This window comes from Pithys albifrons, chromosome 5 (assembly GCF_047495875.1).
Source record: "Pithys albifrons albifrons isolate INPA30051 chromosome 5, PitAlb_v1, whole genome shotgun sequence".
NCBI classification, from domain to species: domain Eukaryota; kingdom Metazoa; phylum Chordata; class Aves; order Passeriformes; family Thamnophilidae; genus Pithys; species Pithys albifrons.
Window position 1 is genome coordinate 3559616 of NC_092462.1, and position 27803 is coordinate 3587418.

General features: G+C 42.9%; 1 protein-coding gene across 1 annotated transcript in view; it reads left to right on the top strand.

Moving 5' to 3' along the window:
• Positions 1-21885, top strand: part of METTL14 (methyltransferase 14, N6-adenosine-methyltransferase non-catalytic subunit) — a 41626-nt gene extending 19741 nt beyond the window's left edge. The window contains exons 4-14 of the mRNA XM_071555474.1: positions 4183-4874; positions 4960-5048; positions 5776-5863; positions 9835-9915; positions 10310-10397; positions 12761-12851; positions 14346-14487; positions 15913-16005; positions 17256-17372; positions 18786-18996; positions 20478-21885. Of these exons, the coding sequence (XP_071411575.1) occupies positions 4470-4874; positions 4960-5048; positions 5776-5863; positions 9835-9915; positions 10310-10397; positions 12761-12851; positions 14346-14487; positions 15913-16005; positions 17256-17372; positions 18786-18996; positions 20478-20791 (1719 nt within the window). The 5' untranslated portion in view covers positions 4183-4469 and the 3' untranslated portion in view covers positions 20792-21885. The remainder of the gene's footprint in view (positions 1-4182; positions 4875-4959; positions 5049-5775; positions 5864-9834; positions 9916-10309; positions 10398-12760; positions 12852-14345; positions 14488-15912; positions 16006-17255; positions 17373-18785; positions 18997-20477) is intronic.
• Positions 21886-27803: the final 5918 nt, after the last annotated feature.

Below are 27803 nucleotides of genomic sequence, written 5' to 3' on the forward strand. Positions count from 1 at the left end.
AAGGATGATTTTTCGGGAATAGCAAGACTTCAGACATATGAGGTTTTCAGTGTGCAAAGCTGGCATGTACCATAACATTCTGTACAGAATCATCCAGTGACAAAACAGCTCTGAGACAAACTAAGAGTACTATAATCAAATAAAATATGTACAATTATCATATTTAAACATAAAAACAGATGTGATTGTTTTGCAAGTCTGACAAGACAATTTCTGACTGTAAGATAAAACTGGCAGTATAATTTTAATATCTTGTTTTAAAAACATAGGGAAAGCAGGGAAATGATACAAGATATTTTCTGATCTCAGAGCTTATAAAGTCTGTAAGTCGGGCAAACCCTGAGATGTATAGAAATGAGGTTCTTTGTTATTCAAAGCATAACAAATTCACACTTCTTTAATGGTTTGGTTTGTAGTAAAGTCAGCAGATGTGATGTGTTTGGATTTGTACTGCCCTTGAGTGGACCAAATTCAGCTCAGTGGTAGAACAGAGTATCACTGAGGTTTGCATCATTGGTAGAGGTTTGCTGCTGCCTCACTGAGGGGTCAGTGTTAACGTGAGAAAGGGGCCATTTGGGGGCAGTGTTAAAATGGGAAAATACACGGCCAGATGCAATTGAACACAGACCTGCACTCCATCCCCTCTGCGTTTAAAGGCATAAACACAGACATTTCTATTAAAGAGCCAGTTGTCTTTTAACACATTTGCTGATGAATGTGGTGGGAAGCCCGTAATGCCTGATCTCCAAATGTAGTGGGACTTGGGAGGAGAAAAAGTAAACCAGCTAAATCCTCCCTCTTGCTATGGAAATGAAAACATTGAATTTGTAGAATAGAAGAAACTAGACTGGACTAGACTGGGCCAGACTATTTCCTGGTCCAACTCCCTGACCACTTCCCGTTTTTAAGGCATTGTCCAAATGCCTCGTAAACACTGACAGGCCTGGGCCATCAACCAGGGAGCCTTTTTCAGAGTCTGACCACCCTTTTGCTAAAGAAATCCTTCCTAATGTCAAGCCTGAATAGCTGTAACTAGAATGTGTTGAATTAAGAATATAGTCTATATTTTGGTAGTTTGTGACATTTCTAGAACAAAGCATGTCCGTCTGAGGAATTTTTAAAAGTGAGAATCATTTTCATTCCCTGCAATTTAACAAATCCAATGAGAGGTCTTAAAACCCTCTGTTGACCCATCCACATTTTTCAGCAAACCAAAATTCAGTTCAGAAAGGTGCTGTAACTCTGCTCCAACCCTGCTGTTCATCTGGCAATGTTGGATACTGCTTGAAGAAGCCAGAACAATGTTTAGTTCAGGTTGTTTAAGAATTTATTTGATGTAGGGGAATAGAAATATTTTTATAATTTTTTGAACTTCTGTGTGCAAGTTACTCACTGTTGCTTACAAAGTAGAAGGAAACACGATGCTGTACAAAAGCAATCCCTTTCAAAGTTCCTGTCAGTAGTCACCTCCAGGTGTGCTCAGGTGGTGCAGAGGCAGCAGCTCCTGTGCTGGGAGCCCATGCACCATCCCACAGCCGTGCCCAGCGCTGGATCAAGTGACACTGCAAGTTGATCCAGACAGAGGGTGGAATCTCAGCACAGCCTGTCAAATTATCCAGAGCGCATGGCAGGCTGTTCAGGAAGGCTCTGCCTTGCCTGTGTCTTGGCTTACTAGGGACAAGCAGTACTGGCCTAATAAAAACTCTGCTGCTACTTAGGCACTTCTAGGGGATTTTCAAACAAAATTGGAAGTACTGCAGTGAGCTGGTATAGATTCATGGTTGTAGTGGTTTTGGTAATATGCTCATTAATTTGGATTTGCCTCCTTGGAGGAACACAGCCCCTAAGGCAGAGGTAGGAAAGCCTGCACAGCCACAGTCACTGGGTGTGGGGATAGTATCACTCATTCCAAACAGGCTCCAAAATTCAGGTTACCAGCTTCCAGAGATATTTTTAAACAGGTAGATTTAAGTACTTGACTAAAAGCATGGGGAAAGGGACATGAAATAGGAAGAGTGTGATGTTAGTCCATGCTAACAAACTATGTTTCTCTTATAAAATATTTTTATTTTTTCTATGTTGAGATAAACTTCTTTATTTCCATCTAGTACCTTTAATTTATGAATTTATTGAGCATCTAATTGGGCATAATGTAGTTTGAGGTTTGTGATGTGCAGAACAATTACAGTGAGAGAACAGTGACAACTTCAGCAGTTTGGGCCTAACTCTCTGTACCTTGTGCAGTAATTTCTGCTGACACAAAATAACTAGCAATCTCCTGCTAAATGGAGTAGCCTAGACTTGAATATATATCAGTGTAACACAAGTCTCAAATGGGTGTGAATTGGACCATTATTTGTTCGTGTTTTATAAATATTTTATAATGCTTTGAATGGTTACAAAAGGTGGCATAGAATGTCTGCTGATTACACAACTATCCGACTCTGGAAGTGATACAATTAGGCTGGAGGACAGGATTTGAAACCAAATTATTGCAACAATAGAAATTATTAATAAGTTTAAATGCACCTCAGCAAAGAGAAGTGAAAGGTAATATATTCAGGGATAATCAGTTAAATAAGAACAGGATGAGAATCAACTGGCTTCATAAATCGGAAGGGAAAAATCTGGAGAATGGGTCAGAGTTGATGGCAGTTCAACAAATCATTAGTCACCAAAGACCAGGATAACTGCACCGAGATCCCTGAGCAGGTCACTCGCCTGCAGCACATCCTACATCATGTCTGTAATTCACACAGTGCAGCTGAATCCTCATTTGGGGAAGATTTCATGAAAGAGCTGACTTGATGATTCCAGGAGGCAGAAGGATCAGAACACAGCAGAGTGAAAGGAAATTGGATGAGTCTGCCCAGGCACCAAGGAATGTTGCAGAGGAGAAGCAAATAAACTTCTGCACACTCATAGCAAACAACATGAAATGCATTTCTCTTGCTGTCCATATGGAATCAAGGTTCTAAATTCCAGCAAGGAATACATAGGGTGGAGAGTAGAACCAAAAATCTGAATGTAAGTACCACAAAGCTCTGGTGTGGAATGCTCAGAGAGGCTGATCCATCTCCAGCACTGCACATTTGTAAGGTTTGGCACCATGTCATGGATGCCATCAGGACAGAGGCTGGATTACATGCCTTGCTGATGATTCCATGATAAGGTTCAAGACCACAGAAGATCGTGATGTGATCAAAACACCAATATCAGCAATCAAACTGAGATATAGATTGGACTATGGTGCAGTATTGTGAGCGTGTGTAGCTCTTGGCTCCAGATTGGCAAGAATTTGGGCTGATTATTTATCTTAACAGAAGAAACAACTGACCACAGACTGGGTACAAGGCTGGAAGAGCCAAAACCAGAGCATGCATAGAGAAAAAGAAAGGCATGGATCATCCTGAAAAATGCAACCTTTTTGTTTTGAAGCAGTGTATGGGTACAGTGGAACATCTTTCATAGCCATTAATGTTTGTAAAGATCAGCTCATCTTAGCAACTAGTTCTAAAAATGGAGTGCAGGCTCCCACAAACTTCATCAGATCAGATTCAGGAGGAAGTGATTTTGTTACTGGGCAGGGACTTCTACTGTATTCATTACAGCCAACAACATCAAAGCAGTGTGCATGAGGCAGTATTTCTTTTCCCACAACATAGATAGGGCAGTGTAACTAGTAATGTATTCCCTGAGGAGATTAAAAAAACCCACCTCTTGGTATTTGGGAGTTTTAACATTGAAAAGCGTCATCATTTTTGTAGGATGTTCTGTCCCTGAGAAATGTGAGTTGGCTGGGAGAGGTTTCTTTCTGCATTAGTCTGCACTTCTCTCATATCCTTCTCTTTTTCCATCTTTCTCAGTTTGACCTGCCTAACATCACTGACATGTACACAATATATACCACATTAAAGAGAGTAACAGCTTTTATCTCAAAAATGTCTCTGGCACACAGACACCAGCAGAGGAACACCACACTGTGAGAGTTGAATGTCACTCAGCTCTTGTCCACACCTTTTCGTCTGGCAATTACAGGAAGAATGGGTCTGTTTTGGGAGAGCAAACATCTGCATTCATCCTAATTGTGGGGATAATTTGTAGTGTTTATTCTTTTGTTACACTTCCTTTTGTGAGAGACGAGGGACTGACTGATGTTTATTGCACAACTTTTGAATGCAGACTGCAGGCTATTTCCATCCTCTGTTTCCATCTTCGTTCTTGTTGCATTCTGAGTAGCTGCGAGAATGAAAACCAGCATGCAGCGTGGACTACGGACATTCACAGACCGACAGGATGGACGAGAGGGATGAAAGGAGGAAGCGGGAGCGAGACCGAAAATCAGATGAGAGGCTTTATAGACTCTGCACAACTCCCTCAAAGTGGAAGTTTTTAAAGATCAGAAGACGGAAGCAAAACATGGTTAACCTGGAAACCACCACACTGGACATTGAAATTGGATATAAAGGATGTACTTTCGAAAAACCGCTGCCGCTGAAACCAAGTTAGGGGCCCCCAAAGCCCCAGGTGTGCCCCGGCCCGGGGACACCCCGGGACTCGGCGGGAGCCTCCAAAGCCCCAGGTGTGCCCCGGCCCGGGGACACCCCGGGACTCGGCGTGAGCCTCCAAAGCCCCAGGTGTGCCCCGGCCCGGGGACACCGCGGAACCCGCGGGGAGTCTCCAGCCCCATCCGTGAGGGCTCTGCGGCCGCGGGAAGTGACGCGGGCAGGGAAGTGACGCCGGGCGGGCGGCGGGAGCGCAGCGAAGGGAAGGAAAGGAAAGGAAAGGCGAGGCGGCGGAGCGGGGCCATGAACAGCCGCCTGCAGGAGATCCGCGAGCGGCAGAAGCTCCGCCGGCAGCTCCTGGCGCAGCAGGTACGGCCGGGCCGGGGCGGCCCTGCGGATGGGCGGGCTGGGGGTGCCCGTGGCCGCGGCGTGATTTGTGTTTCCCGCTGTCCAGTTAGGGGCCGAGAACGCGGACAGCATCGGCGCCGTGCTGAACAGCAAGGAGGAGCAGCGGGAGATCGCCGAGACGCGGGAGACCTGCCGGTCGGTATCGCCCCGCCGTGCCTGCCCCGGCACTCACACGGGCCTGCGAACGCGGGGAAAGAAAGGCTTTAGTTACCCGAATGTGGGCTCCGGCTGAGGCGAGTGGGGCTGGTTGTGCCTCCTGAAGGCAGCTTGGAAATGCAGGCTGACATTTACTTCTTGGGTACGAGAACTGAGGTGTGGGTTCACGACTAACCCACCTCATTATATCACTGTTCTGTGCACTACCCAGCCTCATTGCCGCTGCCTTCCTAACCCTAGTTGAACGAAAAGTTCCAAGCTACATACAAGCCCGAACGGGTCCAAACATTGTCCCAAAGCATCTATGCTTTTGCCAAGAGCAGTTTAGTTTAAAAGCTCTTACGGAACAATGGTCATCTAGACAGAGGAGACAGTGCTTATTGATTCTCACGTGTAGCAGTAATTTCCTTGTGTAAGCAGGCTTAATTTTGTAGATGTATTGCTTTGGTTAAAATAAGCTGTACCTTTCTGAACAGAAAAGTGAGAAAGGGAAGGAAATTCCTCTCTTTTCAGGAGTTCTATTCTCAGTGAGTTGTGCTGGTCTCAAATATACCAAGAGAGGAACAGCTTGTCATCTTTTAAAGTTTCAGAATAATTTTAAACTTGTAACAGAAACATGTAGTCAAGGCAGGTCATCAGAGACTTCTGAACAGTTTTCTTTGAAGAGAGAAACTTTCATATGAGGATTTTTTTTGGCTGTTCATAGGGCTGCTTATGATACTTCTGCACCAAATGCAAAGCGTAAATATCCAGATGAGGGAGAAGCAGATGAGGAAGAGATCGAGGAATATAAGGTAAGAAAAAAAGGAAAAAAAATGCTTTTCTCTGGTATTCTTGTGTCCTTGAAGGACTTGTAAAATACATGTGTGTGTGCATATGAAAATAATTGTGATGTGTATAGATTCTTCTAATATGTGTGTCCCTCGATGGCATCTCCAAGCTTGGTGCCTTGCACTGCAGAGATGTCAGAGAGAGGGTGCAGATGCTACGTGGTTCTCTTCAGGTGTGGCGTAGATGAATTGAACTGTACACACTCCAGAACCTGATTTTTGAAGGATTAATTTAGTGCTGCTCCTAGGAGGAGGTAGGCTGAGGTGTTGGCACCCACGGGGAATTAACAGTGAGCCATGACTGGCTATGGGAAGAAGTGGTAAAACAAGAAGACCTCCTTGACCAGAATTTTGTTGTGTCAAAAGAAAATCTTGCCATTAGCAGGAGATACAGGCCATGGGGATACACGAGAGGCTGAGTGTGTCTTCTGACCCATCTGTTAATTGCTAAGGAATGCAGTTCTGGATGAATGGCAGAAACAAGGGATTCTAAGGGATTGGAAGTACCAGACTTGGTTTGGAGTGTGCTTTAAGTATCCAAAATGTCCAGGAAAAATTCAGTTTAAAACAAAGACAAAAAAACCCAACAACAAACAAACAAAACCCAAACCAAAATGCCTCCACGGTCAATGAAGAGTGAGGGGTTGTCAGACTCTCATGCCCTTCATTTTCAAATGCCCATCCCAGAGCTATTTGACAGCTTTCCCCATTCACATCTAATGCACTGTTTTGGCTGAGCGGTGGGAAGAGGTTAAACAAAGGCATGATTATGATACATCTGTGTTTATGATTTGCTTTGGGATCTCACTGCAGCATCTATGCTCCCTCTCCCTTTTTCCATGTCCTAATAACCTTGCTCACCTTGCTTCTGTGGTTAAATAGAATCAATGTCAGTGTGTTCTATGAAATCATGCAGTGTCTGCCGTTCTCTTGGATGTATAAAAATAGTGATTTTTTAAATAATATGCCTTCATTGTGTTTCATTTATGTTCAGATTTATAAATCTTTCTGTAAAAGTGTCTGTCTTCTCTTTTACTAACCAAAAAAAATGTATGACAGGATGGATTTTGATGACTAATTTTTCAAAGTCTGTCTGCAAAGGGACAGACATTGTTTTTTTACATGCAAAGTGTTTGTACATTTTGTTTAGCAAACAAGTCACCAGTGCACGGAATTGTTCGTGAGAAGTGGAATTTTTATGCTTGCCTTAGGGATCAGTTCATAGTTTATTTTAGTCCTTCACCAAGTATGTGGTTCAAGAACTCAGTTTTAATTACCTGTGAAATATACGTGGGTAGGTCACTTGGGTTGGCAAAGTAGGTGACTTGTCATTTGGATCTTCTTCATTCACCTTACCCTGAGATGGGCTCTAACCACTTGCAAGTGGCCAGACTCTTGCTGTATTGTTCAAATTGAAGGGTATTTTAATAACACTGGCTCAGACCAAATGCAGTTGAGCAAATGAATAGACTTAAGAAACTTGAAACCTCCAAGTAGAACATCTCTAGTGGAGACATCAGCTGTTTCCTGCAGACATTACTAATTCCCTATTGGCAAGGGGATAAGAACAGTAAGATTCCATCTGTATTTATATAACTTTTTCCTTAGCACTTTAAATCTGTTTAAATTTAGTCTTGTAATATGAACTGATGGAAAAATCTAGATCCTTATAATATCAAGCCCTACTGGATTGTGTTTAATGCTCCTTAGACAAAAGAAACAGTAGAGCTGAACCATTAGTGTTGTGGGCAAATATCACAAATTGTTAGGAAAATAAAGCAGTGTTTTAATTTGGGGTAAGCTTTTTGTGGATCTGGTTTTGGTTTTTATGTAAGAATAAGTGTAAATTTATAGTGATGGTTCTTCATAAGCATCAGGCTGATGTGAAGACAAAGGGCAGTGGGGCTGCTTGTTCACTTTTGTCTTCAGAGCCTGGCTGTGCCCTGGCACTGTAGGGGTGTGCCATAGGGAAGAGGTGCACTATTGGCAGAAAGGAATAATGGATATTTTAAGGTCAGAAGGTTGAATTGTGGTTCTCAAGAACCCCTAAAATACTTGTGCTTTTGTGGAACTGTTTTGTTAAGAGTTGTACCAGGGTTAGTTGAGCTCCCTGGTTTGTGTTTGGAAGTGCCAGACGACGGGATTAGACTGTTTGCTGCCACTGCCAGGCTTTTCACTGCCTTTTGAGAGCTGTGGTTGTTGCTCCACCCCTCACCTTCCCCAGGTGATTTTACTCAGTTGTTTGAACCTGTACAATTGTCTGCTTTGTGGAGTTTTCGCTTTGTATGCAGCACAGAAACACCCGTGGCTCAGTTTTGCTGAGACAGCCCTGTCTTACTCTGTTTCTGCAGACAGTAGCCTGTGAGCTTGGAAAGCATCCGTGCCATTGTTATGGAGGCTGGAGAGATCTTGGTTGAATCCTGGTAGTTGCTTAATGTATCTCTAGTAACTTGAAAAGAGCTGTGTTTAAATGTTGTGGGTAGATTTTGTTTCCCTAACTCAGCAACAAAACACCAGGTGATTTGAAACAAATGAAACAAGAAGATTAATGTACAAGAACCTGGTATCTTGTGTTACTGCCTGTGTCACTCTGTCTCTGCCTTGGCTGGGTCGTTTCCCCTTTGAAAGCTGGTGATGGGGGGTTTGTGGCCACAAGACTCTTTCGAAATTATTTTTGAAGGCATAAAGAGAACTGGGATGCCTCAGAAGCAGGTACCTCAGAGGTGCTTGTCATGGGAAGGCCAAGATTTAGAGAAAGATGGAAGAGGGGAAACGTGTAACTGATGGCATAAGCAGTTTTTAGTAAAACTCAAGCTTTCAGCTTTTTTCCCCCCCCTGAATAACACTTGGTGGTGCTTGTCCACTGTTAATTTCTTTTCCTTGCAAACACTGTTGCTAGTTCTGACAGTGATCTCTTTGGTCTGGTTAAACAAATGCAAAGAGTGTCATCTCTGTGAATTCTTCACCTGAACAGTGGGGAAGGGGAATCTGACCTGTTTATCACAGTAGGCATTTCAGAAATTGAGTCAAAGCTTCAGTTGGGAAATAACAGAAAGCTTATTTTAAGATTTTAATAGTTAGAGGGATCAAAATAGAGAGGGAGAACACTTAACTTTTCATTCTGCATTAGACAGCTTGTGCAGCACGGGGTAAATGCAGCTGGAATAGTATGGTAGATGATATTATTTAGTACTTCAGTTGTATTTATGTATCTGTGTACTGGTTCAGGATCAGTGGGAAAACAGAAAGTGACGTGAAGAACTGAATCTCTTTTTGGTATCTCTTCTCTCTGAGTTCTGTGTTGATGTTCAGAGTACATCAGTGTAACAGATCTCTGAATTCCAGAAATCAATTGAGTGAGCAGTTAGTGACTCACCAGTGGGGGGGGGGAAATTGCAATAAAATTCCTGTAAATTCTGGGGCTGTGAAATGGGAATTTGAAAGATACTTTAAAGGACAGTCGAAATTAAATCCTTGTACATAGAACTTGTACCATGAGCTGTTTCTGCAAAGTGTGGACTTTGCTGCCAGGGTTGAAATGTAAGAGATGATTGAGTGAATATAAATGCTCAAAAGTTCTAATACAGAAGAATATCAACAATATACAATTTGTTTCAGTCCAAGGAGTGAATGTTTTGGGGGACAAAAAAAATTCTGCACTTTGTAAAGCACTGGCTACACTGTCAGGGGCTAGAAATGAAGAGACTCTCATTTCATTCTTCTTTCAGGGGCCTTTCCCACCTCATTACTGAAAGAGGTGCAGACCTTTTTAAGAATAGGTAATTCTTTTTTTCCCCTCCCAAACTGGAGCAGGAACCATTCATGATGTGCAGTTTTAGGAAACATCTGCAGACAGCCCACTTCTCATTATGATTCTGCTTTGTAAGGAAAGGAGCTTCATCTGACATGCTTGTAATACCTGCTTTATTTGCAAGGATGAAGTAGAGCTGCAGCAAGATGAAGAGAACCTGCCCTATGAAGAAGAGATTTACAAAGATTCCAGTACCTTTCTTAAGGTGAGCTGCTTCTGCAATTGTGAGTGCAGTCAAAGCTGGCACAGTTGGGTTAAACAGTTCCTGCAGTTGGTGGTATTGGAAATGGAGCTTAAAAGGCTGAAGTGATGGCCTGGAATTCACAGGTATGGAAGTTTCCTGTGGAAGATACCACTGTAACTCGTGATACATTGGTCTGAGTAAAGCTCTGAGTCAAATCACAGCGAGCTGCAGTAACAGTGAGCCTGGCTTGGAACTAAAATGATGGTCTTGACTATAGAGTAGCTTATAAAGGCATGTTGATGAGAAAATAAATGTGTTACTTTCTCATTTATCAGACTAGCACGTGTAGTGTGTGTGTGTATGTATGTCCAGTTATCTGCCCGTTGCTCTCACAGAACTCCCTTCTGTCCTGCAGGGCACTCAGAGCTTAAATCCACACAACGATTACTGCCAGCACTTTGTGGATACAGGACACAGACCCCAGAACTTCATCAGAGACGTTGGTATGTCACACTCAGTAACTGTTTGTAGAGAACTCATTTTATTTGATAGCACTTCTTTTTCTTCCCCTTTTGAAATGTCTTACTGGGAAGTACAGATACACATACACTTCCTTGTTTTGTCTCTCTGGAAATATTTCAGTATGGACATTTCTGTGAATGAGTTTATTTTTAATGAGGAGGAGATTATTACATAGGCTGCACTTACCTTTGGTTTTACTTGAGAGTATTTAACAGGAAAATTTCTTTCAAAACCAAGCTCTTTTGATTCCAGAAAGTAGATGAGTTTAATGAGCAGACTTTGAAATACTTGCAAGTTTGAGTAACTGACAGTTCAACTATTTCCTTTCCTCTTAAGAATGCATATAGCGTGTAAAGTATGGAAATTTACATATGTGTAAGTCAGGAAGCAACATGGATAAAGTTTACCAGCTCAATTTTGTAAATTTTATAACAGGCCCAAGCTTAGAGGATGTCATTTTCTAAGTTTTATCTGTATCCAGCCATCACTGAACTTGTTACTGAAATGATGCTTCCTTAGGCCTGGATTTAATTTTTCTAAAACTAAGGTACAGTTTGGTCCTGTTTCCCAGAATAGGTGCCTGGTAGTTACTTGGTTTTTAAAATAAGCAGGACACCTCCCTCTGCAGTTTCATGCAGCAATTCTCTGTATTTTATCAAGTTTAAGATTGTCAGGGCAAGTGGGTTGTGTTTATAGATGGCAGCCCAAAGAGGTTTTGTTTGCCTGGGAAGGCACCTGATTTATTTCTTCTGTATATTCTGGGAATGCCTCTGTGAAACACACCCGGATGGTTTTTGTGAAAAATGGGCTGCTTTGACTCGGTTACATCTTTATCTGAAAAGCACCTGGGCTTCATGGCAAAGTACTTGAGGTGGTTCTACACTGTTCTCTGAAATGAATACAGAGAAATAGCAGCCAGTGTTATTTACCATGACTGTTCTGCTGCCTGAGGAATTGGGAAGGGACAGGAGAAATGGTTGTGCAGGTGTTAATGTGGGAATGAGCTTGTCAGCAGCCAGTGAGGGCAGACCCTCGGTGGAGCTGAGGTGTGTCAGGGTGAGCAGTGGGGGTAGCACATGTTCTCTGCATAGTGATCAAAGCTCTGCTTGGGTGCCACTTCATAATGGGGCATGGGCCTGAGAAAAGCAGTAAAGCAGCAGTGGTTCTGGAACACACATTTTTTCTTTTTGATGCTGCTGTTGGAAGGGAAGGTTTGTTTGCTTTTTGATTGGAATTTTTTTCCATCTGTTGTTTAGCTGCTGATACCTGGCTTCTGTTTCTCCTGGAGAGGAGTATTGGACTTGCACTGGCTGGAAGCAGTACAGTAGTGAAAATCAGGAGAAATCAGTGATGGTTTCAAGCTATTGTATATTTTAAGGAAAAGAATGACAGTAATTTTGGGGTGTTTTATGCATGAGTAGTAAGAGATAAGAGATTAGGTACTAAGAACTTTGTGTTTATCGATGCAGTCCTGGGTTGGGAGTTCAGAATTTGGAACTAAAAATATGGAGAGGGCTGAAGGGTTGTAGGGTCTGTGGGTTTGGCTGGGTTGTTCCCCACAGTGGATTAGTAGCATTTAAAGTTGTACATTTAAGTGAACACAAAGATTTGTACATAACTTCTGTTCAAGTTGAACTGATACTTCCTGGGAGGCAAGAATGGTGCCTGGTTTGTTTGGAAATGCTGAGCCTACTGCTAGCAGTAACAAAAACATACAGTCTGTTTTTTGGGGAAGAGACAATGTAAGGTACTGAAAATTATATTTTCGTTTGAAAAGCATCTGCTGCAAAAGACCTTTTTGAGTTACCTCTTTTGCATTCTGTATATATGAAAGTTGGGAAAATTGTCATCATAAAGCTAAGTGCAGGAACATGTTCAAATCTTTGACTGACAGCAGAGCACCAAATCTCAATGTGAGGGTTGCCTCAGGGAACCAGCCACACCCTGGTTGCTGCCTAGAAATAGTCTTCAAAGGTTAAAGAAGAGTATTCTGTAACTGCGTGTTAATGAGATCTTAACAGAAACTTAGGGATGTGGATACCCTGGGATTTCAGTGTAAATGAGAGGTTGTTTCCTTCTGGTCACTGGAGTTGTAAATTCATGCTCACTGTAGTGCTCTAGGGAACATCAGAGCACAGGCACTGCTTTAATAGCTGGGTGAAGGCAAGAGGCTTTTGTCAAGTACTGAACAAAACACTGCTTTGAAGGGTTTGGTTTATTCAAACAAAAATTAAAATGAGGCTAAGTGTTAACATTTGGACCTATTCAGAATACTGGACAATGCTTAATTGATACAGATTTACTCTGTTAAGTAGTTGTTAACTTCATGTTTTCTTCTTCTTAGGCTTAGCAGATAGGTTTGAAGAATATCCAAAACTTAGAGAGCTCATCAGATTGAAGGATGAGCTGATATCTAAATCTAACACTCCTCCCATGTAAGTGTTCTTGTGGAAAATGCCTTTCTTCTCCAGACCTGTTTGAAGTTAGTTGTCTGCTTTCCAAATCTCTATCTTCAGCACCTGCTTAGAATTTACATTGTCTGTTTCTGTTTATACAAATTTATCAATTGAATCATAGAAGAACAAAATTAGTTTGGTTTTGTTATTATAATCTAGATTTTTAATATAGTGTATAAACTAGATTTTCTTTCCAGTGTGTAATTTCTTAAAGCTTTGATGTGATGAAATTGTCAACTGGTTGTTCTGCAGGCTTTAATTTGGGATTAAAAACAATGTCATGTGATTGTGAATTTCATGTTATCATGCCATTTACAATAACAAGAAAAGCCTTTAAAAATTGACCTCTTAATATAACCCTCATTGTTCTTGTACCAGCTGGTTTCTGTATAGTGTTCAGCTATTACCTTAGTATCCATTAATCAGATGGTATTTTGTAGTTGAAGACCAGGAATGTTTAGGTTGACTGGAAGTCATTTGTCCTGTTGACTTGGAATGACCTCTGAGTTCTTGCTGAAGGTCAGACACAGCACAGGAGTGCAACATGTTACTGTTGGAATGCCAGCCTAATGCTTGTAATGTACAGCAGGCCTGATCTGTGCTGAGCAAACCAGCCTTATTGAATGGTATCCACACAGACACCTCTGAAATGGTTGTCTGAACAACTGAGACGCAAATTGCAGGGCTCACCTTGCTGTTTTAAGTTAGGTGTGCTTTGGCACTGACAGCCGAGAAAAGGGGGGGGTAGGAATCAAATGCTGCCTTCTGGTAACACCAAATACACACATGGAATAATAATCTCTTACAGGTGCTTTAGGGAGGTGGGAAGTCGTGGTCCTCTGATCAGCTTTCTTAAGGTTATAGGTATTTAAGGGAGGGCAGTGCAGTTTTTTTGATTGTGATACAGCAGGGAGTGGTGGGCAGGTGTGGAGGAGAGCAGTAAGAGTGTGTGTATTTAATAAAATCAATATATGGGGGAATTTTCCTTTTGTTACAGGGACAAATACATTTGTACTATATGAAAAGTAACAGCATTTCCAGTCTTCAGAATGTTTTGAACATAATGTATAATAAAGGGAAATTCTAAAAATACACCACTTTCCCAAAGTGAAGCAGAATAGAAATGTGTCAGCCAGGCAGTGAGTGTTTGCCTCCTCCTCCTGAATAGTCCAGAAACTGCAGTGAATCTGTACTAGATAATGCTGTTCAGTAGGTGTGGGCATCTGCTTGCTAAATTAGAATCCTAGAAACTGCTTATTAAAAGAAAGGCTAGTTAAAAACCAGATTACAGTAGCATCCAGCCTCGATTCAGAGGATGTGCTGTGGGTCTCCTCTAGATGTAGAGCATTTGAGCTGTATGAACCACACAGGAGACCCTGCTCTGTACTGGCACACAGAAATGCCATGTGGAGTTTAATTTTCAAATCACTGTCACACCTTGTCCAAACAGTCTGTCATCTTCTGTTCAAACAGGTATTTACAAGCAGACTTGGAAGCATTTGATATTAGGGAGCTGAAGTCCAAATTTGATGTGATTCTCCTGGAACCACCCCTGGAAGAATATTACCGGGAGACTGGCATTACTGCCAACGAGAAGTGCTGGACCTGGGATGATGTAAGTGCTGGCCTTGCTATGGGAAAGGTGTTACACATGCATTTAAACAAAAGGTTTCAGGATTTAATTTGGTATCAAAATGGTTGAGATGTGTTTTAAAGAAAAAAGTGGGTTTTCTTTAAACGCTAGATTATTACAAAACTAAGTTTTATGTTGTATGCATGCCTACACTATTTGTGTTCAAGGACTTTTTTTTGAGTCATTTAACAAATTTTGTTCTTCTGAGCCTGGCTGAAAACTTAAATCTCTTAACAGTGGGTCTTCTCCCTACCCTTACGTTCTGGGAGTTGTCTCTTTAGTTTTTGGTGTTGAAATACAGAATGTCCTTTGAAAATATTCTCTTGCTTTTCAATTCTGGAGATTTTCAAGGTATGCTTTTTAATGTGCTTGTCTTGTAGTCAAAAGAGTAGATCAGTTCACTACTTCACCGACATCCTCCTTCTTCAAATATTGTCTGGATGGGAAATTTTAATATTCAAACCACTTGTAGTCCTTACAAGCCTAACAAAATAGAACTTGTGAACAAAACCTCACGAGTGAAAGGTTTTTTCTTGTATTTCTATATTCCCTTCCTGGCTAGTCAGTTCATTGGTGTATTGACAGTCCATTCCGTATTTTTTCCTTTTCTATGAGGTCAGCTCTGGAAAAGCAGTCAGTCAAACAAATAAAATTCAGGCTACCTTTAAGGAGTAAATTTGAAAACAAAGGTGTTCATGGCTGTGATGTGATAAAAGACTAGGTGACTGTGATGAGGGGAAGGTATCCCTGTTAGCCATTCTGTTACCTCAGGCAAAACTGGTGCTTGGCAGCATTGCCTGGGGGTAAAACATTCCATCCTGACAGAACAACTGGAAGTGCTGGAGATTGGAGTCATTGTTTGGCTTCTGCTGCATTACTGTTCCTCATAGTGGCACGGAATGAGGCTTGATTTGATGTGGTTAGCAATGACTAACAGATGCTTTGCATTTAAGTTACTTCATCTTCAGAGTTACACAGTTATCAGTTTATCACTGTCCTCAAAAATTCTTGTTGCATTTTTCCTGACATAAAAGGAAGAGAAGGTCTTTCCTATACAGTGGTAGAAATTAGACCAGGATTTTTATAACATGGTTTCACAACCTTCAGTAGTTCCAGGGATGAAGAGAAACAGAGTACTATCCTTGTGTGTTCAACATTTGTGTTGTGGTTCAGCCCCACTGACTCCACCCCAGCCAAAACCAGCACAGTTGAAAACAGGCACTTGGGTACTGGAAAGGGAACTTCTACAAGATATTTTCTGGAAAACAGTTCTAAAAGTTTGGCTGTCATCTCCAATAACAGGGCTTCCTGATGCTTTCTGTGACAGTGCTCTGGGACTTAGCATTCTTCCTGATAGAATTGGTGATTTGTATTTAATTCAGAAACATTTTTATTGCTCATTATTAGATCATGAAATTGGAAATTGAAGAAATTGCAGCCCCAAGGTCATTTGTTTTTCTGTGGTGTGGGTCAGGCGAGGGTCTGGATCTCGGCCGAGTGGTAAGATGATGTTTTAATTCAATTTATCAAGACCAGGCTTAAGAGTTTATTTTTATCATTGACTTTTTCCTGTATGGAATTCTCAGCTGTAACTACTGAGGGATGTTTTGTTACTGTGGTAGAGGATATGTAATTTTAAGTGGCATTAACTGTTTAGATACTCTTTATTTTCCACGAGTCACGGACTGTGTGAGGAAACACAATTCTGTGGGGTCTAGAGAGCTGTCCTGCTGTCTCGGTTTTCATGTGTGTGTTGCCATAGGGACAGGTTACCATATGGGGAGCTTTTACAACTTTTTTAACACAAGCCTCAGTAGTTTTTTGCCAGAAATATTCCAGGAGAAAGGTGCTACTGTTTCATAAATTGAGATAAAACTGTCATTTTCTGCATGTCAGGGTAGCGCTGCTTTTGTTGGGGATCCTGCAGTAAGAATTCCCAACTGGCTCCTGTGTGCTGAAACACTATTTACTTTGAGCAGTGCTTTTGATGAAAACAATTCATAAACAAATGTTAAAGGGCAGCCTGTGGTCACTAATCTGTTTGCTTTATCTGCTTTTCATTCTGAGATTGGTTACATAGATTGGTTCTGCTCATAGACATGTTTGTAGTAGCTGGACAGCCCTTAAAAGCAACAGCCAAATGAGCTTAAGTCTTTTATGCCCCATTTCTTCTTTTCCAAGACTACACTTAGAGGATTTAAGGATAAAAATATTAATTTAAGCTGTTGCAGAGTTTTTGGAGGTTTTGGGGTTTTTGAGGGGTCTTTGTTAGTTTGATTTGGTTTTTTTCAATAGGTAATAGGAAAGCCATAAAACAGTACCAAAAACTTTTGGCTATTTATTTTCCCAATTACAGAATTTACACTGATGTGAAAACTACCAGGATTCAGGTATTAATGAAGATAAGGCTAAGGCAGCTGGTCTCGACATTGTTCAGACTGATTTTGATTACATTTATATGTCACTATGTAAAATTTAGCGCAGGATTCCATGTGGGATCTTATATTTGTTAGATATTAAAAAAAGAAAAAAAGGTGTGTAGATAAGTCAGTGTGCACATAAGCCTCTTTAATGTTAATTTTTAGGGGTGACTTGTCAAAACACATGGTGTGCCAGGAAACTCTGTCATTCATCTGTGACAAATTTCCAGCCATGCTTTCAGAAAAGTCAAGTACCTATATGAGTGTTCAGTTCAAGTTTCTTACATTTTTGGTGTAGTGTGACCTGTTTGGTTTGTTTATGATATTTAGTGTCTACGGAAATGGGGCTACAGAAGATGTGAGGACATTTGCTGGATTAAAACAAATAAGAACAATCCTGGAAAGACCAAGACCCTAGACCCTAAGGCTGTTTTCCAGAGAACCAAGGTAAAGGTTTGGCTCCATTCTTCCTCTGTCTCCACCCTGTCCCTCTCTGCTGATGGAACACCCAGTGCTCCACAGCAGTTGGTGACAGGCTTTCAGGAAAGCAGACACGAGGACTTCAGAGTTCTGCAAAGCATGTTTCGTGGAACTAAACTTGGCAATAGAATTTTTAAAAGATTCTGACATTAAATTGTAGATTATAAATGGATCTAATAATAAAAAAAATAACTAGAGATTAGCTACTGGTTCTAAATGCACATGTGTGAGTATGTGCCCAGAGTTAGAAGCAGGGAGAGGACTGTGAGGCACCAGAGCTCAGCCAGCATCTTGTGGCTCCCTGAAGGTGATGGAATGGGCCAGCTTGGTTTGGAGCAAACAGGGGGGTTTTAGGGGTGCATTGGGGAGGATATGTGTTGAAGGAGGTGCAGAGAAAGAAAATGTTCTGATTTTAGGACTCAAATGTATGTTATTCAAAACTTAGAGAAAGGTAGATGAGATTAATAAATAATGTGTTTGGGTATATGTGGGTGTAACTGGCAGTTTTACTGAATAGAGTTGGCTGGCTGTTTAATAATTGCAAGGGTCAGTTAACCTCAGGACACATTCCTCATTCCTTAATCATTCATTGGCGTTAAACATCCTCAACTCTGTCTCAGGTTTGCCATTTTTAGCAGTACAAACTTCCCTTTAAGATATCTTTCATTGACTTGCATTTACATTAATTTGAAGTTTGTTTGAAAGTGTGTTCTATTCGTTATAAATATTTGTATGTATAAATATTTTATGTTTATTGTGTATAGTATTGCAAATATGTGCAGCTCACTCAGAGAGGTTCAAACTAACACAGGAGGATTTGGAGGGGGACTTTGTCTTGGTTTAACCAAGAAGAATAATTTCTGGTACTGCTGTTTATTGAGGGTTGGGTCACTTTGTAATAAGCATTGCAAATGGAGCATGTTTATTCTGACTAAACAAACAGCCTGTTGGACAGGATGTATTTACCAATGGTTACAGCTTCCATTCTGTGTAGTTGAGGCATCTCTACATGGCTCAGGTGGCCTGTTAGAGAATGTCAGGTATGAGTGAGTGATGTGTGGTATAGAAGTAAAATGCTTCAGATAGTTCTTTGAAGGACTAGTTCCTGATGGCTAATTTGTTTAGCAGTATTCTGCCTTTTTAGTTAAATTGAAGGTCCAAACCCCCTGTTGCTTGAGTGCAGTTGACCAACTGCATAGATTTGATAGGTCAGCTGAGCCTTTCGTATTTACTCACCAGCTCTGAAAACCCTTTCCAAAACCTGGGAACAATTAGGTGCTCTTGTCTGCAACTTTTTCTGGAGCCATCTGGCGGCGCTTAGTGCGCCAGTGCCCCAGCAGTGGTGCCACAGAGGTGTGACAGGGCTCTGTGTGTCCCCAGGAGCACTGCCTCATGGGCATCAAGGGCACCGTGCGCCGCAGCACGGACGGAGACTTCATCCACGCCAACGTTGACATCGACCTCATCATCACAGAGGAGCCTGAAATCGGAAACATAGAAAAACCTGTCGAGATTTTTCACATCATTGAGCATTTCTGCCTTGGGCGACGACGGCTTCACCTTTTTGGGAGGGACAGTACAATTCGACCAGGTAACTCTTACCTTGGGCTTTGGCAAATGGGCTTCAATAACCCACTGCCATCCAAGGCCACTGGGTGGGTTCTGATGGGACCTGAGGCAATAATGGTTAATCCTATTGCATCCTCCTTCTGCCAGGACTCACACCAGCTGGATAACTGTATTTTTGCATGTGACTGCATCACTTGTCTGTTCTCCCAGCACTGTGATGGTGGCCAAGGGACTCCTGCTCTAATTAATGTTCTGTCCCTCATGGTCAAAAAGCAGAAAGATTTACTAGAACTAAAGATCTCACACATGTATTTTCTGGGCAAGAACATCTGTCTTGGGGTGAATCCTCAGCCTGTGTTGCAGGAGCATCATAGAGAACCCCTCTAAACAATATTACAGTTCAGTTACAATTCTTTATCATCTTTGGGAACAAGATCACGTCATAACTCCAGTTTGAAAAGGCTTTTTACAAAAGGCTTTTATTTTATAAATATTCATTTTTAGAAGTAAATAATGCTCAAACACTAAGACCTTTATGCTTCTGTTCTCCATGTTACCTCTAATTGAAGATAAATGCTGCAGTTACTCCGTTTTCTATTGGAATACTGAAAGGTGTAATTTCTGTCTTTTCATTTTCTCAATATTCCCTTTCCATTAAACTTCTTTTCTGGACTTAACAGTGAAATAATCTCCACACTGGTTCTAAAAATTGAAATGTCTTTATCATGTGTAAGACAGAGTAGCACAATTCCCTGCTTCATGTCAGGGTCCTAAAGAGGTTTCCAGATGTGTGTCACAGATCTCAAGGAGATACATTTTTGCTACATGTGAAGATCTGTCAGTCACAAAACTGCTGTTTGTGAAGAAGAATGTGCTTGGTTTGGGTGTCTGCCTGTCCTGATTCACTTGGGGAAGCTGAAGTACCCCCTGAATGTTTTTGTACAAACAGGTTAATTTAACTCTCCAAGCTCTGTTTCCATGTCGTGTGGGCTTCAGCAGAGGTGTTACTGTTTTCAGAGATGTGCTCCCAGCAGGCTGTGCTCTTGGCTGCACTGTCACAGCTGGGTTCTGCAGACAAGGTTACCTAACTCAAGTTTAAGTGCCTTTTAAGAAGGGCAGAAGGGGAGAAGGAGAAGGATGGTGTTGTTTTAAATTACATGAATTCACTGGTCAGGCTCAGTCTGGTCCCAGAGGGGCTGGAAATCATTGCTGTGGTGTAAGTAGGAAGGAGGGGCAGGGGGCCTGTGAAACCACAGCATGGATGTTCCCATAGCCATGTGTAACTGAAAGAAAAAAAGCAGCCCTTAGAAATACCCAACTAAAATCTTAACTTTTCAACGCCTCTGGCTTTCCCAGAGGCGACCTTTCCATTCCATCCTGTGCAGGTGACACGCAGGTGTTTCTCCCTGTCACTTGAGTGCTCACTGAGTGGGAAAATGCCAGCAGTGGCCTGGCAGCAGGAAGGTTGTTGTTGCTGTGGTTGACTCTGGTTTTGTTGCCCAGGTTGGCTGACAGTAGGACCCACCCTCACCAACAGCAACTTCAACGCGGAGACGTATTCCTCGTACTTCACGGCTCCCAACTCGCACCTGACCGGCTGCACCGAGGAGATCGAGCGGCTGCGGCCCAAGTCACCGCCGCCCAAGTCCAAGTCGGACCGGGGCGGGGGAGCGCCCAGGGGAGGCGGCAGAGGAGGGACTGCAGCAGGCCGGGGAGAAAGGGGCAGGGAGAGGAACAGGACCAACTTCCGTGGGGAGCGCGGTGGCTTCCGAGGGGGCCGCGGAGGGACCCACCGCGGGGGCTTCCCCACCCGCTGACGGTGGGACGGCTGCGACCCCGTCCTGTGCCTCGTCTCTGAACCTCTGCCTCAGTCTTGTTCTTCCTGAAGGGAATCCCTCTGGGCACTCGAGCAGCATCACCTGTGAAAGCGTTTTTGGTGCAAGCCCTTCCAGACAGTCGCCTTCCCGTGCCCCGGCCGGCAGCCCCTGCTGTCCTGAGCTCACTCACAGCCAGGAGCACCAGCCCTCACACCCCAGGCTGCAGGGAAGGGAAGACACTTGCTCTCCCCATAGGAAACTTGTGGTGGGGGCTTTCTTTGGAACTGTCATTTTCTCTACAACATGGATTCCTCTTCCTCCTTTGGAGGTTTGGGTTTGGACTGACCTAGATTCATAGGATGGAATGGGCATGAAATGCAGTTCTGAATTGCAGACTTACTCTCTTATGGAAGAAAAAGTGCTGTGTCTGTATTGACACCTATTTTAACTTCTCTGAAACAAGGAGCAAATGGAATAAATAGAATTCTATTTTTTCTTATTTGGTTTAAATTTCCCAAATTATTGCTGGGAATAGGAGACAAATGAGTTTTTAATTTGTGGTGTATCAGCACTCACTTCTCATTGGGGTGAGTGGTAATTCTGTGCGGTCTGTCTTGTGCTTCACGAAAAGCACCAAGCAGTGCATTTATGTGCAGTCCAGAACTGCTGCACAGGTCTGGATTGGGCATTTTCACCCACTGTGTGTTTTTAACACCTTGTTCTTTGGGAGGGAAGACCAGTGTGACTGCAGAGCAATCACAGTGACCTCCTTGGAGGTCAGGTTGGAAATGTGAGGTGATGTGTGTGCACACTTCCCAAATCTTTTCACCTGGGAACAGGATACAGTAATGGAACCAAGTGCTTGGCTTTGCCTGGGGGAGTTGCACTCCATTGGAAATGGGCTGTTGCTCATCAGCTCCAGTGCAGTATGGAAAGACAGCAACTCACTTTGGTATGTACAATGTCTTGTCTTTAGCAAAACCCCAACTGACAAATCTGGCTGTTGATGTCTTGAGGTTTTAGGTGTGTGGTTTTGATTTTTAAATAGCTGTCCTGTAAAGTAGCAGATTATTAAACTTGTTTATCAGAGCTAATGTTGAAATATTTCTCTTAATATATTGTTGGTTTGTTCTCCTTGAGGTTTTGGAATTGCTAAGTGGTTCCTCTGTGCTGTTGTTGAACAGGAACTATTCTTTTGGTGCATGGAATATTGGCACAGGTGTTTTTGAGGCGCTTTGGCAGTGTCTTGGCAGAGATTGCCACAGTGCCAGTGGAACTTGCTGTTGTGTACAGTTTGGTTCTTCCTGTGTCATATTTGCACATCTGGGGCGTGGCTGGATTTGGGGAGGGGTGTTTTAGGGTGGTGCTCATTTGGCCATCAGTGAAGTCAGCTACTGGCCATGTGGAACAGCACCTGACAGAAGGTGAATGCCGCAGGAAGGAAACTTTTTGTGATCTTTGCTCTAGTCATGTTGTTACTCAAAAAGTAAATACTGGAGACACTTCATCTTGGGGCCACTGCTTTTGTGCCAAATACGTTCTTTTTTCCCCAATGAGTAGAGAATTTTAATTTCCATTTCCCCCTTTTAAGTACATGCCCATTGCTGAGAGTTCACTGCTGTTTTTAATTGAGGTTAATGGACAAGGAACTACACCTTTGTACCTGTGAATGAAGAACAAATACCTGCTGGTCATCTGAAGGTGGTGTTCCAACAGTTACAGACTGAGGGCCTGTAAAGGTAAGACAGAGGCCCACCCAGAGCTTGGTGTGGTGGTGGGTGATACTTAAAAAGTACTGCAGGAAACACTATTACACATCCCCCATTATACAGTGTAAAGGCATCTGGTCATTTCCACAGTCACTGTGATTTGGACCATATCTAAGGCAGTGTGTAGAGATGAAAGGCTTTTAATTGCATTCCTGGGTGTCAGTTAATTTCTCAGTTGTAACACTTCAACAGGAGGAGGATATGGCTCAGAATCAGTGAGCTGATGAATATTTCATTTACCCCAAGTAAATGAAGACCTAATTTGAGCATGCCATCCTTGAAGATAAAAAGCCTAATGAGTTTCTTCTCTTCCAATTCTACTAAGTGCATAACGTCTCCAGTCTGATTTGGGATGCCTGTCTAGATCTTGTCATGTCTTTCCATTTTAAAGAGTACTTGGAATTTCTTCCACCCTCTATGAATTAAGGGAAGAATTGGACAGTTGCACTGACAAGACGCTCAGGATGTCTCGGCATTCAGCTTCAGAGAGATTGACAGTCACCTGTAAATCCCTGTGTGTAGATCAGCCACCAGCTGGAGGTGGTTGGAATGCTGGATGTGCTGTGCAGGTTGGCATCAGCACTCCTGGGGATCTGAGGCTCTCCCCAGCACAGCCTGTGTGTGTTCACAGGTGCTCAATGCTTTGGGCAGGGCTGTGGAATTCAGGCTGCAAACCAAGGAGCAGTTTTGATCTGGTAATGGAAGTTACTGGCATTAAGTCAAGGCATTAATTTTAGACTATTCTGCTCCACTTTGGTGACTCTTCTCACCCCCCGGGGCGATGCCAACAGTGACACACGGGGACAGCACTGGGGGCAGGGGAGCTGCTGTCCTGGGAGTCAGAGCAGGACAAGAGGACCTGCAGTGTTGGATGCATGGCCATAAATACTTGGGGAACTTGGTATGTGAAAGAACAAACACACACAGGATGATTACATTTAATAATGGCTGATTTCTTTACACAGAGTTGCTGGTGTCATTTTACAAATGGAATGGCAACAAATATCTTTACAGGGTAATGTCTGCAGCTAAAAAGTGCTTGTCTTGGCAGCTGAGTTCAGGCTGAGCATCCTTTTGTGATACAGCCACTTATTTTAAGGGCTCTTGGTCAATGACAAGTACAGGACTGAATAGATAAGCTGTTGAACCAAAAAATTAGGCATTTTGACTGCTAATCGTGGATATTAAATAATTAATATTAAGTAGCAACACTAACACATTTAAAGGCACTTTTTTTTTTGCTGAGGCTTAGCCTTACCTTTAACTCTTTCTGGCTTTCTTTGAAACACTATTTTTTTAGTAACACCTTTCAAGTTTGGAAAAGTTCCAAGCTCCCCACAGAGACACTGGTCCTGAAGAGACAGACACACTGATGAAGCATCTGAGGTAAACAGCTGTTCCAAAGGCTCTGGCTCTCTCCATTCTGCCTTCAATACTGGTACTAGCAGAGGCTTGTTTTTCAAGCCAGTGACCACTGAATGTGTGAGCCATGGGAGAGGAGATCACTGTAATAGAACTGGTATTAAACAAGAGGCTTCATAGCACCATTAATGACCTTTGGTTAATGTGCCAACTGTCTCACAGTTGACCTGGCACTGACAGTCTGAGGGACGATTTTTCTGCACTGGGGAGCTAGAAAATGTTCTGGGCTTTAATTGCCCAATTGCCTCCCAGCTCTAAACCTCCAGCAAACAACCACTGAAAGCTGCAATTATAGATAGCTAGACTAAGAAATAACATTCTCCTTTTGAAAATATCAAGAGACAATTTTTTTTCCAGAATTCATGTTAATCTTTTAACCGTTTCCAGATAATATTTACATTTCAAGAAAGAATGATTTTAAATTAAGCTTTATTTTTAAATTCTTACTTGGCTCTTAGAATCCCACTATATTGAAAATAATGGTACCTGGTGACAGCCAGTAGTTACCAACCACCATCCTTTGGGGAAAGGCTGAGAATCAGAGGCTGGAAAAACATGGGATATGTCACTCACTTATCCAAATGATTGGTATGCAGGTAGAGTTCTGAGAACGTAATACAAGGGTAGAAAAAAGGAGGGATCATTTTCCCCTAAAGAAATTAGACTCACAGAAGGGTAAGAAATCTTACCCTTCTGGAATTAATGTTACATTTAGTGGTGCCAGGAAATAGTTGGCAAAAAGACACTAACACAGGTAAGTAGTTTTATTTTAAAATTAACTAGAAATCCTTCAGAGGATCCAAGTGTCAAAGAGGAGTTTTAAGAGCAACAAGGGACCTAATTTTGTGACTGCACATCTTTCAGGTAACAAATCCACTGGTTTCATGTCTTCAGGAACACCTTTGTGAACTTGTTAATATAATTGAATGGAAATAACCAACAGAAATACCCATTTTTGTTTTCCTTTGCTGTTGCATTTCATAACTTTGTGAGCCTTTCCCACTGTCACCCCTGTGTCCTGTTTCACTGACAGTGCTGTCACTGCCCACTGTGGTTGTGCTACGGCTGATGTTCTGAGACCTGAAAAGGAAAGTGAGGCCTGAGAAAGAAGCAGGTGGCAAGGTCTGATGTTCCCTGAGCAGTGCTCTGTTACACCAGACACCAACACTGACCGTGCCTCTCTCTGAGATGTAAAGCTGAGGGAGCACAGCCACACTGCCATCAGATTGCCATTTGGATTCAGCTTCTTGGTTCAAGTTTTCCTGCTGTTCCACACCCCATCTGAGCTGTTCCTCACCCCTCCCCTGCAATGACCCCCCCTCTGACCAGTCAGTGTGGCCACATTTGCAGTCTCCCCACAGGCAGCTTTGCTGCCCCGAGCTGTGTGTGATAACTGTTATTAGAAGTGTTTCAGCTGTTGCATTCATTTAGGCAGAACTGAGTTAGAAGCAATCACACATGCCATGAGCTGACAGTTTGGAGAAGCCTGTAGCCTCCAATAGTGATGAAATGGAGGAGAGGATCGGCAAAAAGTAGAGTAATAACCTCTTGATGTGGCACAATTGCTCCCAAACAGCCTTGTGTGGCACCAGGGGCCCTGCGTGGGCACTGCACTCACTGCAACACTGGCACCTGCAACACTGGCAGTGCTGCTGCTCTGCTGCTGCCTCTTGGAAGTGGCAGCACCAGACTTTGCCCATTCTTCAGAACCTGTTCATATGTGAGCTGAAAAGTGTCCATGTTTTTGCATTTATTATTTTCAAATTGGACCACGGGCAGGGATTTGGTGTCATGTGCTAGAAGGGCACACAGGAGTGTGAAGACCAAATATAACTATCCTTGAATCAGGAGGCAGCTTTTAAAAAATTACAGCAAGTTTAAACTTTGGATTCCATGATTTTGTTTGGGGCACTGCAGTGTTAATGCACCCAGAGGACAGAATCACAGATGCAAATACTGTCTAGTATAGTACAGTAAAGTCTAGAGAAAAGTCTAAATTCATGCTAAAAATAAACCAGATTTCCACTGCAAAATTGTGTTTGCACTTTTAACTTGATGAAGTCTATGAACAGTTACATGAGGGTGAATGTTTTTCCCAATTACACTATTTTATACCTCTAATTTTCTCAGTCCAGGTACTTTTTTTATCCAACCTTTGTTGCTGCACAGACTGGAACAACCTCTCCCACCCTGCCTGAGACAGGAGCTGCAGAAGGTGAGATGGCACTGAGCATGGAAAGGGAATGAAGTGCTCCTGTCACATGGGAGACTTTCATACAGGCTGAAAGGTAAATACAAAACAAAACCTAATTAATGAGGTGCAGGCACTGGGAAGCAAATTAGCATTTTCGTGTTTACTTAAGATTCATGCCTAATTATGTAGTTGCTGTAAATTTGTCTGTAGGGAATAAATTACTGAAAGAATCCCTTCCCCAGTACTGTAATTAGAGGTAAAACAGCACATTTTAAGAGAACTGCAGCATCCTCATGTAAAGGATTATCCCATTTTTTTCCAGTAGGAAAATGGTTTTGTAACAGATAAAAAAGGAGCAGATCTCCAAGAAAAAGAGGCTGCTCTGACATTTTAAATGAGGATTTCAGTGTGGATGTGGGGGGGCACTGGCTGCCTCTGAAGGTGGCTGAGGGACATGTGAGAGCCAGGCAGAGACACTGATTGCACAGGGCAGTTCCTTCTAAGCAGCAGAATCCCATGTGAGTCCCACTGGCAACAGGCACTGCCTTGGGCAAGTCCAGGTTGATGAAAATGGAATTCTTGGCACTAATTGTGGTATGTTCCAGAAGGGTAAGAACAGTGAAATACCCAATTCTATAGAACTTTAAAAAAAATTTTATATATTTCTGGCTGACAAAATTGCCCTGAGGAATAACAGTCCTAGAAGTTATAACACCTCCCCTCACCACGCCCCATTCTAAGAAAATTAATTAAACACAAAGCTGGTCTTGGACTTGTGAGCAGAGCAGCTGATCACATGTTCAAACCCAGTGACAAGCACAGTGTTCCTGCTGTGCCTTGAGGTCTGTCTTCTGGTGGGTACAAGGCTGTTCCTGCTGTGCATTGAGGTGCTCTGGGGGGTACAAGGCTGTTCCTGCTGTGCATTGAGGGCTGTGTTTGGTGGGTACAAGGCTGTTCCTGCTGTGCATTGAGGGCTGTGTTTGGGGGGTACAAGGCTGTTCCTGCTGTGCATTGAGGTGCTCTGGGGGGTACAAGGCTGTTCCTGCTGTGCATTGAGGTGCTCTGGGGGGTACAAGGCTGTTCCTGCTGTGCATTGAGGGCTGTGTTTGGGGGGTACAAGGCTGTTCCTGCTGTGCATTGAGGGCTGTGTTTGGGGGGTACAAGGCTGTTCCTGCTGTGCATTGAGGTGCTCTGGGGGGTACAAGGCTGTTCCTGCTGTGCATTGAGGTGCTCTGGGGGGTACAAGGCTGTTCCTGCTGTGCATTGAGGTGCTCTGGGGGGTACAAGGCTGTTCCTGCTGTGCATTGAGGGCTGTGTTTGGGGGGTACAAGGCTGTTCCTGCTGTGCATTGAGGGCTGTGTTTGGGGGGTACAAGGCTGTTCCTGCTGTGCATTGAGGTGCTCTGGGGGGTACAAGGCTGTTCCTGCTGTGCATTGAGGTGCTCTGGGGGGTACAGGGCTGTTCCTGCTGTGCATTGAGGTGCTCTGGGGGGTACAAGGCTGTTCCTGCTGTGCATTGAGGTGCTCTGGGGGGTACAGGGCTGTTCCTGCTGTGCATTGAGGTGCTCTGGGGGGTACAAGGCTGTTCCTGCTGTACATTGAGGTGCTCTGGGGGGTACAAGGCTGTT